Raw genomic sequence first — 20,055 nt, forward strand, 5'->3', positions numbered from 1 at the left:
TCAACGTAAAACAATGATAAACACATGATATGTAGATCGCCATCGTTATAGATGAGAAGTTTTTTTCTCCATTGTATCAGTGCCGTCGACTAAATATGATGACGAAGATACGATGAGGGTCTCATTAAAATAGCGGAAAAGCGTGTATCCCCCCAAATATTTACATTTAATTATCTCGGAAAGTAGATAGAAAGTAGAAAAATGAAGTTTTTTCGACAAAATTTCAACATAAAAGCATAAAGCATAAAAGAATGAGAAACATATTTTTCTTATATTTTCGTCCTTTAAAATATTGTTTTTTATTATGTTTTTTCCTTCCCCTCAACTTTCTTCTCAAACAGACTTATCTTTTATCAGAAAATCCACTAACAGAGACATTTTTTGGACTGGCGTTTGTATGATCATGCACTCTGAAGAGTGTTCACAAATAGTAAGCACCTTTTGTATGCATCATTATTTTTTTGTACTGATAATCAACTTAAAAACAAAATAATATACATAAATGTATACATAAATGTCACATAATAATAGATACGCCTGAATACGGCGGATGTGAGCGCCGCGCGTCGGCCTCGTGTCCTGAACGACCTGAACCAAAAGCTGGATCAGAACACTGAAACAATAAAGGCCTTTAATGGCCCGGCCAGCCTCTACCCGTTACAAAATAATAACTCGCTGTTGCCTCTATTCACGTAGAATCAACGCCATTATAATTATTATATAAACGTGGGCGTCGCGCCATTTTGTAGTAAGTGGGCTGCGATCATAGGCGGCCAAACTAAGAGACGGTTGCACCAATCTACATACAAATTATCAAAATAATCACACCAATCAAAATAAAATATTTGCTACACGAGTAGAAAGTAAAACCTCAATACTAATTATTCGAAATGAAATTTTTGTTTCAATTCAATAAGGTAATGCCATTTGTTTTGCGAGCTCCAAAATTACCTCTAGGCCAAACATACTGTTTTTGTCATACCTTAGATGTATTTATGTCACTGTCAATATAATATAAGCTACTTATAATTAGGTACTATCTAATTTATTGTATAAGGATATGTGTTAGTAATAAATGATTTTTTTAAAATTAACAGAATATTCAAATTAAAATGAACACGTCTATGTATATAAGCACACACAGAGCTTATGGCGAAACCTGTTTTGTTTAATTAAGGCCGTCTTTAAGTGCATTGATAACATAGCTCACGTATATATGCGTCATATGGATATTCAATGTAAAAGAGAAAAAGAGTAGCAGTGCTATTTTACGATACTGTCTAGAGCAGTGGTTCTCACGAGAAATTTAACTGTGGCCGCACGATTGACATTGACAGTTCTATGGAAACGTCTGGTGGCCGCACCAAATTTCACTTTTGTTGTGATTGAAAAAAATAAAGCTAAATTTTATTTACTAAGAAAAATGGATCAATTTATTTATAGACAAGTCCATTTAATAAAAGACATTTGAACATTTTAGTACATATCTATTTATTTAAAAATAATGCAAATGGAATTCCTTAATACTCCCTTTTCCAATGCGAGCCGCATAGCTACTTCTAAGTTTACACTGTCAACTGGCATCGATATTTGTTTTTTATGAAGTGCATTACACTGAATGATCTTTCACAGTATACAGTAGTAGTAAAAATCGTCAATATTAATGAAGCAATCGTTGCCAATTCTTTTAATTGACTTTATCCTCATAAACGGACTATTTTACACATGATCTCATCACAAAAGCACATTATGGATCATTTGAGCATGGAAAGAAGTTGAGAGAAGAAGAAGAAACAGTTGAAAATATCCCTCTGAGGCGGACGAAACCGGTCCTAATCTATTAATTAAAAGTGGAATAAGTACTACAAAAAAATTGCGTTTTATTTAATAAAAACAACAATACAATGCAGCTCCACTATGAATTGACAGTTAACAAAAAAAAAAAAAAATCATGGAAAGAAATTTAAGACAAGTCGTGTGTATTCAACCAATTTCATAACTTTATAAATATTTTTTTGAAATATTATTATGTAAAGCGCTGGTGGCCGTAGCAAAATCCCCCGGTGGCCGCATGCGGTATTGCGTGAAGGATTATAAACAGGAATAAGGACCAGAATGAAGTATAAAGCAAGTATAATAGGAAAATTCAGTAAACATCGTGTACCTATAGCGACGATTTTCCCCGAAACATAAAACCTACATGATCGCATATATTTGCTAGTGACAATATTATAACTAGTTTAACATAAAATACAATGCGCACAAAAAATATTTACTGAAATTTTCCTACACCGTACAGTGAACATTTTCTTGATATATTATTCTAGTCGTTAACCCTCGATATTAAGGGTGATCGTAATGCCTCTGCTAGTGAATTTGAAAACTTCGAATTAATATATTTTATTTTAAATGTTCTTTAAAAAGTCAAGAAACGATTTTTGAAAAATGAACGGTTTTAACGTAGATATTTTGTTTTAAATTTTAAATAATTATAATATAAAAAGAACTTTTTATATACCACGTTTTTGAATCATATAAACTTGACAATTCTATGTATTAATAATTTAGGACAAACAAGGCAATTGTCAACAAATCATTTTTTTGCTATTTTGCAACAAACATTAATATAGAATACTGAAATGTAGTTTTCCAATAGTAACGCACGTATATATTAATAATTTAGTTGCTAGGACCACCCCCTTAGCAACCAATAATATTGGATTGGATTACGGATTTCTTCCGAAATAACTTTCCATACAAAACAGAATTAACTGAAAATGAATTCAATTCTAAAAAGTATTGAAAGAATGCATTGGCATCGTGTTCTGATATATTCTAAAAGTTTCAAATGTCTAGCTAGTCGGGAAGTTAGTTAAAGATCGATTTCAAGATTTGCACTGGATAAACAACCACCGGATAAATAAGAATACGAGCTAAGAAAAACGTGATAAAATAGATTTTTCGACAAAACATAAATGAATATTACTTTAATTGGTTTTATTTATATCGATTCGAGCTTTGGTATTGTGACATTATCACAGCTCAATGCGATATAAATAAAAAGTTCAATTTATACACATTTTTACTGTTTTATAAAAATCGATAGTTTTTAAATAAAAAAAAAATACATAGGTAGGTAGGTACATTAAAACTATGAAGTTTTCAAATATCGTTCTGTGACATTATTAAATAATTTCAAAAACACTAAAAATAATCAGATTACCAAAAAATGCACACTTTATATACCTACTTAGGTAATTTATTATCAATATATAGGTACTACCTTAGTTTATCTTTTTAATTAAAAACATATTTCAATTTTCATAGATACGTATTGATTATTTAAAATTATTAGTAAATTGTATTAATTTGCAGGTTCTGATATAAATCTAAAAACGTAACACTCTGCCTTAAAGAATTCGTCTATTAAATCCTCCCATAAATATATTCCACTAACTAACACTGAATTAACACCCCATCTAAAACCCTCTAAAATTGTTGTGCCTTGTCTTTCAACTTTTGTCTTCCAATTGAAGTACCTACATAATCATAATCTATATCAGACATTTAAGAAGAAAGCCATACCTATATATAATATTATTATAATAGTATAAGAATCCTTTCATAATATAAAATATATCTTCTTTGCCATTATTATAAGCTTCAATACAATACAAAATATTCACTTGATCCTTTTATACTTACTGTAAGTAAGTAGGCAAATTCGACGGGAGGAACAAATAATTTGTATGGAAACGCTGCATACAATGAATAAATTCAATGTTCCGGGCGAATATAGGGCATTCGGAGATTTTCCAGCGTGAGTCAGCGTTATTCTTACTCCACCCCCCCACCTCAACTTTCAGGATAATATCATAATATTATACAGTTATTTAATATATTATTATCCTATCACTGTGTGCTTCCACAGTATAATCACTAACAGCGAATCTATTCTATACATAAGACTGCTATTGGCAGCTATCGAGGGTAGTTTTTCATATGTTTGTAAACAGTCAAAACTGTCTATATCGCTATAAAATTTAGCACATCCAAGAGAGGTGCTGTTAAAACATAGCACTCATTGTAACAATTACATCTAACTTATTGTAATTGTCTCAATAAGTGCTAATACTTCGATACAAAATTACCCTTGATAGCTGCCGATAGCGGTCGATAGCAGTTTATAGCAGAAGATAGTGTTTAGATTAGATGCGCAGAGGTGCGGGCGTATGAACTAATATAGGCACCTATATCACATTTTAGAAATTATCATTTTAAGTTTTTGTAAACTCTATTTCAATTATAACAAATGATTTTATAAGGTTAATAATATATATATTATAACACTATAACATATATAGGCCCAATTACAGTAGTGTAGTGAAACAGTAGTGTATTTAGTTAATATGAGTGAGACAATCACAAATACTCAAGCTTAGAGAAAATCACATAAATGTATTGTGACCTCACCGGGTCGAACCCGGAACTCCCGGATGAAAGGCCAGCACTCTGAATATAATTAAGTAGAAAGAGGGTATATTTTCAATGTGTATCTACATTCTGCCAATATGGCCACCAAACATCAAAGTGATGTTTGATTTTCATGCAGGGTATTTTCAATGCTAGTATAAAAGAAATTGAACTCGTTTTCATATTATTCAGGTATATTATTTTCATTAGAAATTAAAAAAAAATCAAATTGAATTTTCATCACAAGTATAATAGTATGCAATTTTGTACCATTTATACTTTGAATGATAAATAAAAATGTCGATATTTAATTATTTTTTTTATTTAATACCGAATATGCATAAATCCTATTAGCATCAGAATCATACCTAAATAAGGTATAATAACCCAAAAAATGAAAGTTGTGTTTGAAAACCACTCGGAATGTTTTCAAGGATATGGAATTTTTATAATATGTACCTATATTTGTGTATTAAGTTTTGTGTCATAGTTAACCCATTCCCAGCAAATGGTTTATATTTTTATTTTTATAACATTTTACATTTAACCTCCGTTATAGTGAGCCGTTTTCTTTACAAATAATAACCACATAAGCTGGTTTGCAGAGAAAAACAGTGGTCGTCAAACCGTAAATGCTTTAAATACTTTATACGTATTTCCATATCTAAAAATCTTTCATGACATTTACCTGGACTGCGCTACATTCTAGGATTGAATATAGCTCGCTATTCTTCTTCAGTTTCGGGGCTACCCATTTGAAACCTGATATTTTTTAATGCAATCAGTCCACCTATTCTTTTGTCAACTTCTAGCTTACGTTCGTTAGGCGCAAGGCCCACCGTAAGAGTCGTGGCGAGGTGTGGGAGTCGCGAGGGGTTGAACGAGTCAACTTCGTCAGCTTGCGCTTCGTAAAACCCCCACGCTACTTCCAATGGATTTTAAGGCTTAGAGCCGAGCCACACTGGGCGACTCTGGTCTCGAGACCAGTCGCCGCGACCAGACCGATGTATGCAGTTATATGGACCATGCCACACCTGGTCGGCCAGTAGTCGCGCAAATAAGCATACATCGGTCTGGTCTCGGCGACTGGTCTCGAGACCAGAGTCGCCCGGTGTGGCTCGGCTCTTAGGATTCTTAATAGGTCTTTATATTCAGTGTTCTGCTGTCTTAGATAACTTGGATTATCTCTTCTGCCAGTTGCAGTTCATGCGACTTACAATGGTTTGCTGTTAAATTAAATTTAGCTAAGTATAATCGAGCCATTTATTTTCAAATATCGATAAGTCTACAACTGAAGATTTATGTGTTAACCGATGTACGAGTATTTGTGTTTTACTGTTTTTCATTGTTGTATATTGTAAAATTAAAACCATATTGCAAATTTCTTATTTTTCGATAAACCCTTTATTAGATTGCAATAAAACAAGCAAAATGTATTGGACATAGTGATTTAATTTGTACAATTTAAACCTATCGGTTTCTGTAAGTAATTTTAACACTTTGTTCGTATGTTGTGTCAAATTACACATAACATAAGTATATTCTCTTTGATAATTTTTGACGATATGAGGACTTTAGATTTTTTTTAAAGAGACTCCTCGTTCTACTTAATACATAATATGCAGGAACTGCAATATTCATGAACCAAGACCACTATACACTAAAAGCGTAGGTAGTAATAATATCAGAATTTTCCAAAGATCTAATAATTTCACTATTACGTTGAACGTATTCATTCTGTGCACCTATACTAGACAATAGATTGAGGTCGAGTGAAATCCCAAGAAAATAAATCGGAGTTATAGAGAGAAATTGAGCCTTCATATCATCGATGTCTGATTGTTTACAACTCTAAAATAATATCTACATTGTTGTCGATGGAATTGAAAGTAATTGGTTGATATTCCTACCTCGTTTCTCAATTCGATAGTTTTTTGTGTAACTGTGCATCCATTGATCATTAATTATTTCATCTACACATATTAATTATTATTCAACCTATATTGTTATATCATATCTATAGATTAAAAAGTTAATTAACATACATTAAATTAATTAACGTAATGTTCATAACATATTATGTTCTGTTATTATCATCTTAATGTTTTTTTAACAGAAAGATTTTTTAAACTGACTTAGAAGTGATTATTAAAAAAAAACAATCTCATTTTTAAATGGGTTACTAAACACAATGAGATTTTAATATGAGAAGTAAAGTTTGACAACATTTATCAGAGGTTTTTAACTGTGATATCAACATTTTTTCACAAAGCCAGCGTGTTTAACTGCGGCAGTAAGCAACGTGTTAAAGTACTTTTTACACCGCATAGGCTCTTAAACTGTTTATTATATTAATATCCTAAATAAGTGTACAAATTATATTAAACTTTTCGTTCAATTAATTGCATACAAAATCCCGACATTGTGTAGATCGAACCTATCAAACTTATGTACGACGTTTGTCGGGATCGGGCAAGACCCACAAGAAAATTATTTGTAATGGCCATTTGAATTATTTTATTGCATTTTTTAAGAAAAAATCAAATCATAAAATTTGAAATTCAACCCAAGTCGGCATGGATGAAAAATAATTCACTACCTTTCGTCTCTTTTGCCTGTCTGTTTTGGTTTGAAATATTACTTGAATTGTATTGAATTGGTTGAATATTACATTGTGACATACGATACAAGACACTCTATAGACACTGGATGGATACAAAATTATACCGAATTATTAAACACTAGTGGACATTAGGTATATGCCATATACCAGACGTGGGCAAATGCGGCTCTTCGTTGGGTTTAGTGCGGCTTCCAATGTCTCTTGATAAAATATAGGTATTTTAATTTTCTTAGTTTTCCTTTCTAAATGTTGTAACTGACAAGATGCGCGTATATGTATGCAACTGTCAAAGACGCATGTATTGGTGTATGCGTATATATGTATTTTTTTATACTTTATATAGCAATTAAGATTTGTGTAGATATGTAATTAAATCTGAATTTGTATATTTAATACTACGTGAGCTTAGCCAGAATATGGCTCTCGTTGAACTCATGTATACCCGTCCCTGCCATATACCATATCACATGGTATGTGTGTGTGGCAGTGATATGGAAAGGTGCATAATGGGTAGTGTCAAAAAATGTAATGATTTTAGATACGGGAACAAACAAGGTTACGAAATGTAAACATCACCTCAATGTTCCGCAACTTTTTCAAGGTTCCTTGTTCATCGCTGTCACGTAATTCCGCAAAACATTAATATTTCGTCAATGTAATCTTTCGTTCGTTTCATATTATCTACCTGTGGTAGTATCCGACAGGTAGAATAATTTGAAACGTAGACCTAAACAGGCTGGATCAACGACGTAGTTAATATATGCTGATGTATGTGGCAATAAAACGTATAGGTTCAAGAGTAATGGAATCAGCTTGGCGAGGTCTTCGTTCAGCGGTGTATATTATAATCTACGCGCTTATGGCGACTATGAAGTCTTCATCTATGACTAAATTACATTCCATGACTATACCATTTTTGATACAATTTTAAAATGTATTTGAAACTGTTATTTTTAAATACAAATGGGTACATTATTTTACAACTATTATGGTGTACCTAATTATTAAAATGTTTATAACGTTTTTATAATATGGTGTACGGGGAGACTATAAGCTATAAGTAGGTAGTTATTGTTTTGAAAAAGTCTGCCCACAACTCGATGTAGATAATGATGACGAATGTCATTATTTTTATACCTATTTTTCCAACTTTCCGTCGTAAACAAGTGGTCAACATTGAGTAGATACTTGATTGAGAAACTATCGATTTTATTTGTTGAATTTAATGTATCCTTGGGAACAAACATAACTATAAAGTAATTATCTCATTACTAATCCTTTATACGTAACTGTTTAGTAGCTAAACACCCACGATGGCCGCGCGGCTTAAGCGTCGACCTCTAGTGTCGTGGGTCTCAGGTTCGAATCCCAGGTCTGGCAAGTACACATATTGTTTTACAATTTGTGTACGAGTCAGAGTATGGACCCAATAGGTTGGGCAAGTGGCTGACATCCATTTCTCGTAAAAAACAAAAATCTGTTAATACAAACCTCCACCCTCTGGAGGCCCATATGATCTTATTAGGATCGGACATGGTCGGAAAAAATTAGTAGCTATATTTGTAAAGCAGTCATCTACTACGCAAAAATTCAAAAATTTAAAGCTATTTCATACATTTTGGGATCCGCTTGTAACCGCTCGCAAACCTCTCACTATAGGTACACAGTGGCGTAGTGGAAATAAGAGGGGGGCAACAGTTTCTAGCGAAAGCCTTCGCGTGGGTCCAAATGGTTGGGTGGGGGAGGGGGTGGTTTTCAGCAGGGCGCAGGCGCCTGAAACCAAAGCTCCGGGGATCGATTCCGGGGCGCGGAGGTCTCCCTTCCACGGCGGACCAGGGGGGCTTCGGCGCTCACCCAATGCCGTTGGGTTCCTTGCTTTGGCGAGGAAATAGTAGTGCCGATTCGAAACGAACCTATGGTTGGTTTGGGAGGGGGAGGGTTGGCAGGGTAAGCGGGGAAGTGTGCTCGACAATGAAAGAATGTATATTTAATGTTAATTTGTGTAAGATGTTTGTAAAGGCTTAATCAAATATTGCTTACTTGTTTTCGATTTAATTTGCATTTTTTAAATGCCAAATAAACAAACAAATTAAAGGTTTCTATTTCAGAGTTTGTTTTTTTATCAAGCTTGTTCAATATTTTATAATTTAAGATTGAATTTTCAACCGAATTGGTACTGTTCGGTTATCAGGAATACAGCGGAAACACATTTTGAAAATAGCCGATAAACTGGATTATTTGTTAGGTTAACCTAACCAAACCTAACCTAACCTTAACTAACCAACACTAAAAAATAATCCAGTATATCGGGTATTTTCAAAATGTGTTTCCTCTGTATTCCTGATAACCGAACAGTACCGAATTTTCTTGGTAGAAGTCCATTTTACAATCGTGTACCTAATATTAATTATGTTAAATGCCACAAATTTGTTTTTTGGTTAACCCATTATCGAGAATAATGTGACAGCTGACATATTATCTATCAACTAAAAAGCAATTTGCGAAATTAAATAAACTAACAAAACAAGTAGGTAATATAACATTCTAAAACAGTTATATCTATGTTCTACGTCTGAGGCAACCTGGGTGAATGTATGTTCCTTTTATCATCCACTATGAAAACTATATAGAAATTCCTATGCATTCACGAATTAAAAATCATTAATAATTACTATTTTATTAACACCACAATAGGCCACGCGGCCCATTGACAGTGGTATAGTAAATCAGAGTATCGAATTAGTAGAAGTAAAACAAACACATTAGTACCCATGCATTGACAAAATCACAAATGTATTGTGACCTCACCAGCATCGAACCCGTAGCCCCCGGATGAGAACTCAGTGCCTTACGCACTTTCATTGTGTATTCAGTCGTTCATGTCGATAATACCGGCAAGTCGGTTACCTACATCTATTTAGATATCATTTTATCATGGCATGTTCAATGTTACTTACAGATTTTGATGGGATAATAGGTAATATACAGGGTGATTGCTGCCCAAATATATAAAAAGAAAATGTTAGGAGAAATACAAAATAAATATTAATAAAAAAATATGTTCATCAAAATATTGTAGATTTTCCGATAGCCTACAATCTTTTTTAACAAAAAATATCATATTTCACAAAAACGGGGCAATTGAAAAGTAGTAAACTATCGAAGAAGAACTATTGAATAAGTATAATTATGTAGTAGGTATCGCTGTCACAATTAAAAAAATATGCTATCTCCAAAGAAAATTGTTTCGCAGTTACTTTTCTGACTATGGACGTAAAAAAACTTTAAAATTCGAAGGCTTCGATTTCTTGGCACCCTTACGAAGACATAAATTGTTACATTAACATTTTTAGACTTTGAGAGAATGATTTTTTCATAATATAAAACTGACCCGTCGATGGAATATTAATTGCAACACTTAAATAGAAATTGAATATACGTATTCTCCGACTTGCTGCCTCTTCGTACTTTAGTATCACAGTTAAGTGAGGAGCATCTTGTTTGTTGAAGTAGAATGTTTTAAAAAGTTGACAAAAGATTTACAGGTGAAATATATCACTGTATAGGCCGGAATCCAATTATCATGTATAATCTTACCGTGAATCTTCTGCACCAGACACTCAGCCAGCGAATGTCTCGCAGTCGTCTGCCAAGCGGTAGACGCAGTATGATATCAGTACCATTGTGAGCCGACAGCACCGGGGGATCCCTGAAAGAAAAAGTTTGTTTTTCTTTTAGCCTGTAGCACTTTTTTCTTCACAATGATAGTATACTGAAATTTAATTATCAAAATAATAGATAAATTAAAATTAATCCCAGATATTGAAAAAAATGTATAATATTCAGATGGTACGGTGTGTATGCTGGGTTAATATGTGAAATAACTATAAATTTGAAAAATTACTGAAAATCCTATTATATTTTGGGACGTTGGGTGAATTATATAATTTGATAGCCCTGATGTCGTGATCCAGCGAGTCGAAGGAACAGGCTTATCGAACGATTAAAAAAATATCTTGGATTTTTTTCATCTTATCCGCTACGTCAGAATGCCTTCACAGATTTGTGTTACGATTGGTTGTGAACCACTCACTTAACTCACTAAAAATACATGTTTACAGGCTGATTGCCATTGGTGAGTGTGCATAATGCCTGAAGATGCCGAAAAGCCAAACCCGGGCCGAAAAAAATACTCAAATGTAGGAATTAGTACAAAACTTAAATAAAGTAGAATTTAAATTCAAATTCCATCAAGTACCCTCGATACTATTAATTAGCTAAATGATTGTTTAACTACTATTTAAACTACTAACTTACTATTTAAAACTGTTTCGTCAAATAGGGTTTGTTTATAAAATGCGAAAAATCTTTTTAAACCAGCAACGTATCATTATTAATAACAAAAGACAAAGGAACGTAATATGCCATTAAAAGAAATCTATTAAATACTGATCTTAATCTAAAAAGGTTCTCATAGCAACCCCCTTTCCCAGTTTCATGCACAACTGCATTCAACCCATGCAAATATAATATTCTACGTTACACATTTTCCTACTACGCTGTATACGTGAATTACATAATATGCCATTGGCGTATTCTGCGGACAAATTATTTATGGGGAATATTTATAGTATATGTAAAATTCAACAGACTGTTTTTACTAAGCTAAGAAATCAAAGAATTATCAATTATTAATGATCAATTTGCAAATGGAAAGAAATATTTTCCATTTTTAAAGATATTATTATAACTCACAACAACTTTACAAGGGGTTTAAGGTTTTCTTCGAAGAATATTTAACAATTAATTACCTATTGAATAAAGTAGAACATATATATTATTTAAAGACTTTGTTTTATTAGGTTTTTAAAACATACTATTTATATTTATTTAAACTTCATATCATGCAGGCGATCCATTGACAAAAGTCCACAGTTGAAAATTCGCCTGCTTCACCCACGTTTTGTTACTGGACAACTAGAAATTATGAACGTACGAGTTTTTGACTATTCTGTTAGTAAAAGATTCCGTAATATCTTTTGATGATATTGAAATATTGTATTCTTTAGTTGGTATTTGTTATAATAATATATTGACAAGTAAAAATTATTCATTCTATCGTTCAAATTGACCATGTTTTAGTCATATAGTTGTAGATGATTTGTGAAAACCATCGATTTCCAGTGTGATAACTTGTCAGGGTTTAGTGAAAGCAGTGACTTATGATTTTAATTTTGTTACACACTATTTTCGGTATTTTCATTTATTAATTTGAGAAATTATTTTTAATTAAGCAAACTCTATTTTCTATTTGACATTGCAGTTATTGCAATTAATTCCCACACATTATTTGTTTGTAGAATATGAAGACTGAAGAGCAAAATGTCGAATAAAATTTGAAAAATATGAACCCAAAAGGAATATTGATATGGAGTCATTTGGTGTAAAATTGAGGGTATCTAATCAAAATGCGTTCGTGTGCGTCATACAAATTCCAATATATTATTTTCCGTGCGATCTTGATCAAACAACGAATGATTGCCTGCGGAACCAATACGTCTTAATACACTTGCATGGATACTTCATAATGTATCACTGCTACAGGCTCATTACGCACACATTGAATTATGATAATATGTATGTACTTATGTATAGAGGTACTTTAAAAGTACATATTATTTACAATATTAGTCATTAGGCGCGTACTGACTGAGGGAGCAGCCTCGAGCATTTGGTTCGCGAAAATCGCTGCGCGAGGTAGCTCTCAGGCCGGCTCGCAAGAAAATTAACGTCACGCGAGGCAGCCACGTGCAGCACCTTTGAGCATCGATAAACCGACAACGATTGGATCGGTTGTGGCAATGCTCGGGCGAGGTGGCACGTGCGTTTGTCTCGGGCGAGTCGCCTACTGACTGACTGAGCATTTTGCCTCGCGAGGGTTTTATGTATATTTTCTATGGCGAAGCTACCTCGCAACCACGCGAAGCTGCTGGCTCAGACAGTACGCATCTACTAACTAAAAAACACATTTGAAATGAAGTACCTACATATAATATAATATATTATATATAATATAATATAATATACTAAAATTATTCGATACTTTGGTGGATAGTTGGAACTGCTACTTTTTTGCGATACGATATCGATACGAAGTATTGATAATCTTTTCTGGCCTCATCCCAACACACTATAATATAGGAACCAGTATTGCCATCATTTTATAGGTCGATTAGGTATAATACAATTAAATGTGAAAAAATATTGTATTTTTGAAATAATTATAGGACAGGAAAGTTTTTCATATGGAATTGTTCAACATTATAGTAGTTTTTGGCATATTTGTCGTAAGATTATAGTATGTATAATATAATATTTTTTGAGAAAACAAGATAACAGTATTGTACCTACCTACTATTATAATATAAAAAAAGTAAATTGCCACTTTTGCTCTAATGATAATATATGACGTATTTTCCTCTACAGAGCTGAGATTGTGTTAAAAGACTTTTTAACCAAAAATGATTGTTAACTTATTGCCCAAATCCACAGGATGGTATTTCTGGATCAAACACATGTTGAAAAACAACAAGTAATTTTCTCAGATACGGGATTCGAACCCACACTCATGGTTCAGAGATAGACGCTCCATAAACTACTCCACCATGGTGCACAATTAAATCGGTTTCTTGACTTAATTACGGAGAGTATACACATAAGTCGTTTTCATTGACACAAATGAGTATTTATTATTCTATTTTAATTTTTTGTTACATAATATAATACACTCCACAAGAACCTATACTCTCTATAATAGATTGCCCTCCAGCAGCATTTAAATACTTTTATTATCTATAACTATGATGAATAACGCATAAAATAATTACTTTATTATTTATTATAAGTTAAATGTTAGTGCAAATTCACACACCCGTCAGTTCCCTTATCCGTATGCATGAGACTGTGAGAGTATGGAATATATTACACACAGTGAAATTAAATTGTTTTTTTTTTCACTTTTTTTAAGTCCGCATAACGTATTCAAATCGAGAGATCCCTGTTATTTATTTTGCTATGCGGTTATCTACTAGGTACTAGTGACACACTGGACTGTAATGTATCTTTTCCACATTCAATGATATTTTTGCAGTTTTCATTTAATATATTACTGAATTCTGTAAAAAAACATTTTCAGATTATCTATGTATTTTTATCTCTATTTGAAAGAATATTCTACATAATCTTATTTAAAAAAAAACGAATACTGTAAATAAAACATTTATATTTTATACGTGTCTCTGTGAGTTACATCGAGATTATTTTTAGTGATTTTGATGTTATAATAATGTAAAGTGTAGTAATTACTATAATGTGTTCACCATATTATCTGACATAATATGTAAGTAGATAGTACCTCTACTCATTGATATAGGTAGTACTTAAATTTTCGAGTTCTTCCGGCTATCCCGCAGAGCAGTGTATGTCAAACTGTGTACCACGATGGGTTCCAGGTGTGTCGTGAAAGAAGTGCCTGTGACTCTGTTCGTATGGTGTATTATAAGTTAGAACTGTGAACTATAAAGATTGAAACACACAGAATGATTGCTTAATTAATTAACGCTGTCTTAAACAAATTTAAAAAAATGTTAAAAGTGCAAAAGATGGTAGAAAACGTCGCCGCGTAATTTTCTCAGTATTTTCCAGTACTTGTTTATCAAATGTACGAGTGGGTCATCACTCATCAGTCCTTTTGCAAGATACGACGGTATATAACTGACATTATCAGTGGATGACATTCTAATAGAACTGGAACACGATTCTGTGCACAAAGCCTCATTTTCTGAACTAGATTTGTCAGCACTTTGGATTTAGGTTTAGAATGTTTAGATCCTCGATTAGATTTATTATATTTGGTGTGACAAGAAAAAGATTCCCTTTCCCCACTACGCCGTTAGGTAAAAAAAGTTTAGCAGACACTGATAGAGCATAGTGCTTACTAATATAACACCTATATGATTTCTAAGAAATTGCTTAAATACATATATTTTTTTTATTTGACATAATATGATTGTTTCCAAATCATTGACTTATATGTAGACGCAACTTAAGACACAAAATCTCAATATGGGGATACGTTAGCCGCATATGTCAAAGAAATCAATGCGAATTTGCAATGTGCATCTTTAATGAAATGTAGGTAGAGTTCATTTCTCAACCAAGTTTAAAATAAGTATCAAATTCCTATATGTTAAATTTGTAAGATAAAAGTTTTAAGCCAGCTCGATTATCATTTTGAGCTACAAAATCTACCAGAATAAAAACGCTTCAAAAATACAATTGTGTGATTTAATGTAATACTAAAAATAAATGTCCTTTCGTTATAAAGTCAAGTTCATCGGTTGGGCATAACTGGGTTTTAAGGTCGCCTGCTTCGTCACTTCGCTAACATTGTGATGGCGTCCCTTTTCTAAGATGCCGTTTTAATTTAAATGCAAATGGCCATTACCCGATTGTTTGAATGCTCACGACATAGCAAAGACACAATGAAAAATTAAAGCGGGCGAGTTTCGCGGAACAAAACGAAACAATGGACGCCCCACTCGAAGCCGCATTCCGCATCGACGCGCGCCGCCCCTGCCACTCTTTTGTAGGACAGACTGGCACGCCACTGGAAACTTTTGATATTGTGTTGCATCAAAATCGGGGAATATTTTTGGGCCTTTGATATGCCATCAGTAGACAATTGTGCGATGACATTAGTTTATATAGTTGCGGGTTTCGGATTCGAAACATTGACAAAATTCGCATGTTGTTTTGGTATGTGTTTAAATTTGAACCTAGAGTAATACCCCGTTTACACGTGCATGGATTTACTGCTGACAATACGTATTATCGCGGCCATAACAAGAAAATGCACGTGTAAACACGTATTGTCATGCAAGTTGCAAGATTGCATGCACGAATCAAAAAAAGTTCGGAAGATTCTAAATTTTCATGCGACAGTAGAGATTTGTTCGATCTGCGCCTGCGCAGTAGACGATAGGGGAAAACCTGCCTGCAAAAAAATGAACTACAACGCGGAGAGACTCATTTTAAGGTTAACCGATTTTTATGACCTGTCAAATAGTAACATAAAATGACAACATCGTGTCTCGCTTAATCTTGAAAAATGAGATTGGACAGACAGTCAGCAATTTTTGTGTAAACAGTTATTGTCACAATAGTTTAAAATACAAACTATTGCTGCCAATTAATCCATGCACGTGTACAGGCGCTATTATATTACGACATTCACTAATAAGTAAAATATTTGATACAATAAACTCTTCTTTTTTACTTATCAATTACCGTTATGATACCTCTACAAAACATATAGTCATATGCTCCATTTTCATTATATTATAATACAGATCAGGGGTTCCCAATATTGTTGTACCCTAAAGACAGTCAGCACTATTAGGTGTACACAGTTATTGTCACGATAGTTTAAAATACTATTGCTGCCAGTATATCCATGCACGTGTACAGACGCGGTATAAGTACCTAATACGTTGAGAAAATGGCCGGCATTACAAATTCTATATCTAATTATAGAGACATTAATAAAGTTATCATGTTTACTGAATATTTACTAGATCTACTGATACTTTGACCAGAAGATGTTGCTTGATCATTAAATAATTTGATATTTATATCGGAGAGTCTTCTACTAATATTTCCGTTCTGAAAACTAGTATGCAGGTAAGGTATGGTACAGGGTTGGCGAAAAATTTTACGTACGCGTGCCAAAATGTTCCAAATATTATTTGTCTGTTTCACGAGCCCAACAGTTTTTCATAGGGAAAAAAAGATAGTTACTTATAAGAATTTTATTTAAAAAGTTCTAAAATTATAATTTAGTTATTGAGTGTTACTGTATTACTTAGTTTGGTTTGTTAAGTACAAATTGACGCCGGAATTCCTCCGATTAGATAAGGCATTCTCTCGCTACGGTGGTCTTAATCATTTTAAAATGATTGTAAATCGATCAAAATCAGAGGTTCACGGCGCAGCTTCCCCCGCCGCCTGATGAGGTCAGTGCGATGATATTATGTGTGATGCATAAAACTTAAGGACCGATCTATGCAATTTAAATTAAACGTAATGCTTATTATTGAAGAGTATGTGCCTGCTATTTTTTATACAATGCGATTTGTCATTTAAGCATGAATTTCGTCATTTACGTTTGCGCATCAATATTGGTAAATATTATTGGTAAAACTATTGTTAAAAACCTAGGAAAATACGCATGGCTATGTCGTCATTATTTTTTAATATTACTTATAAGTATAATATATATTTATTTGTAAAACTTTTTTGTAAAAAAATATATAGGTATTTTAAATTATTATACATCGCGCGGCTTAAGCGTCAGCCTATTTATAGCATCGTGGGTCCCAGTTTCGAAACCTGGGTCTGGCAAATACACATGTTGTTTTTCAATTTGTATGTGAGTCAGAGTATGTGCCTAATGTGTTGAGCAAGTGGCTGACATTCATTTCTCGTAAAAATAAAATCTGTGAATACAAACTTCCACTCTGTGGAGGCACATATGATCCTATTAGGATCGGGCATGGTCGAAGACGAAAGAATTTTTTTCTCCCCTCAACATTCGCATGCCATGCAAAATCATTTCGCGTGCCACTGGTAGGTATATTATATATTATAATAATAGTATATTATATATTATACATCACTGGTATATTATTTATTATATTCATATTATACACTATTGTCATTGATCAGTTTTGTCACAGCATTATGTGTAGGAAGTGAATTTTGGTTTAAAGTCACCTTTGAACATTGGTTATTGATATTATATGTAATAATAATATTATGTTACACATATATCTCAAATGTCTCAAAGACAAAAGTAATTATGGACTACTTTGTTGATCCTCTACAGCCTCTACAGAATTCAGTTCGTACATGTCAAAGTTAAATAAAGCTAAGATCTATATATAAGTTGGGATAGAGTTCATTTAGAAACTTAATTGTTATTTCCAAAAGTGACCACTCATTGCATGTCAAGCGTAAATTCTATGCTCACGTATGTAAGCGAAACATAGTCTCTCAATACAACAGAGATTAAAAAACGGTGTCTAGTGCTGTGTGAGATGTAAAGATGCATGTTGGGCATGACACCAAGGACAGGAAAACAACACAAAGTGTGAGGGAATATAGAGATACCAAAGAGTCGATCGGATGCTGGATTAATAACATAATTGAGCTTAGAGACATGACAACGTAAGACAATAGAGCTAAAATAATAGAAAAAAACTGAAAAAAGGATACATTTAAAATAGATAAATAGATCAACGACAGCGACTTAATTTTATTATTATTTTTTGTCTGTTTTACGTGTTCCTCTTTCCCATGGCTACTCTTAACGTGATGAATGTAACTGCACCTGAGATATTTCCAATGTAGGGTCTTGTGATGTGCTTGCTTAAAAGGCTATACCTCAGTTGAGGCATAGTCTAAAAAGATCGTGGCTAGGTGATGCGCGGATTGCGGGTCGCGGGTGCAAATGACGCATGCCGAACGAAATATAATTTGTCATATAAATCCAACATGCGTCCATTTAATGTTCTGTTTATCTCTTCTGTAGACTCATCTATTTCAATTCGTGACACTCAGTATGCGGGTACACTAAGCGTTTAACGTCAGCGGACAGCAGAGCCAGTCCAAAAAACAAAATTTTCTTTCTTAACTTTCTTCTTTAAGCACTACGGTGCATGGTTGCAGCATCAGTCCCGCGCGGCTCCGTCTCAGGACGGCATGAGCACTTAAAATCACTTCTTTCAGACACGTTTAAAGCGTCATAGAAAGCGTCCGAGCATATCCACGGCTGTGCATATATGACGGATGGTGGTGGGCACTTTAACGTATGTTCTATTAGTAACAATAATAATATATTCATTGACATGTTTTCTTTTTAAAGTAAATGGGTAACGTTTTTAGCCATCTTTACACGATTTAAGAATTAATACTCCCATCGCCATCACGAAACTAATTGACGTATTCACACCTCGACGTTCGCTCTCCGATTGCCAGCGAGTCCAAAATTTCGTCGCGCCTATAGTTGAAAAGTATTTGCCGTTTCACTGAAGTATCATCTTAAGACCGGGCGTGGTGTGGTGCGGGATGGGTTAATTTGAAGGGTTCTATGCTTATGACGATAATAATATTTAGCTAAGTATAGTTTTCATCGTATAATTTATATATACCTACCTAGCTTGTTTTTTGTTTTTCAGTAATAATTCGTAATTTTATTAGATTCCACCTACCGATGATAGTTATGAAAATACTACGTACTATAAATGATTTGATTAGAACCATCGCAACAATAGATTGTAGATTTGATCAATCTCGTCCAAGGTATTCTAAAACGAGCTTAAGGTTTATCATAAAATATAATATTATATGAGTCATCTGACACAATTCATTATGTAACTCAATGTCTTTTCAAAGTCATGCGGATTTTAATGTAGTTCTTTTAATTTATACATACTGTACAACAACGATTTCCAAACTGGGTGGCGCGGGGTGTTGCGAGGCATCCATAACAGACATCACAAATTTAATCTAATAGTTTAAAAAAAGTCCCCTGCGGTGCTAATTTGTTTCAAGACTAATAAATATTATATATTAACATGATATTTTTATATAAAACGGGATTTTCTGCATTAGTAGAAAAGTTTAGTAGAAATATGGCACTTTCTGCTAAGAAACAAGCACATCCATCGCATGAAAAACAAATTAATTTAAAAATGAATATACTAAGAGTACATAGTAAAATCTTGTTTATTTTTATACTTAAGTTTTTTTTAATTTGTTGTATTAAGTAGTACATTTTTGGCTATTTAAAAAGGTGTCTGTATTATGTAATTAAATAAAGCGGGGAGGCGCCAAGATAA

The 20,055-nt window shown here is 33.3% G+C and overlaps 1 protein-coding gene across 1 annotated transcript in view; it reads right to left on the bottom strand.

Moving 5' to 3' along the window:
• The window catches only part of LOC147067318 (protein Skeletor, isoforms B/C), a 102,290-nt gene that overhangs the window by 14,069 nt on the left and 68,166 nt on the right, over positions 1 to 20,055 (bottom strand). The window contains exon 4 of the mRNA XM_085954783.1: positions 10,694 to 10,805. Coding sequence (XP_085810909.1) covers positions 10,694 to 10,805 — 112 coding nt within the window. The remainder of the gene's footprint in view (positions 1 to 10,693; positions 10,806 to 20,055) is intronic.

This window comes from Rhyacophila brunnea, unplaced genomic scaffold (genome assembly GCF_057557595.1).
Source record: "Rhyacophila brunnea isolate RB1 unplaced genomic scaffold, BYU_Rbru_1.0 scaffold_4, whole genome shotgun sequence".
NCBI classification, from domain to species: Eukaryota; Metazoa; Arthropoda; class Insecta; order Trichoptera; family Rhyacophilidae; genus Rhyacophila; species Rhyacophila brunnea.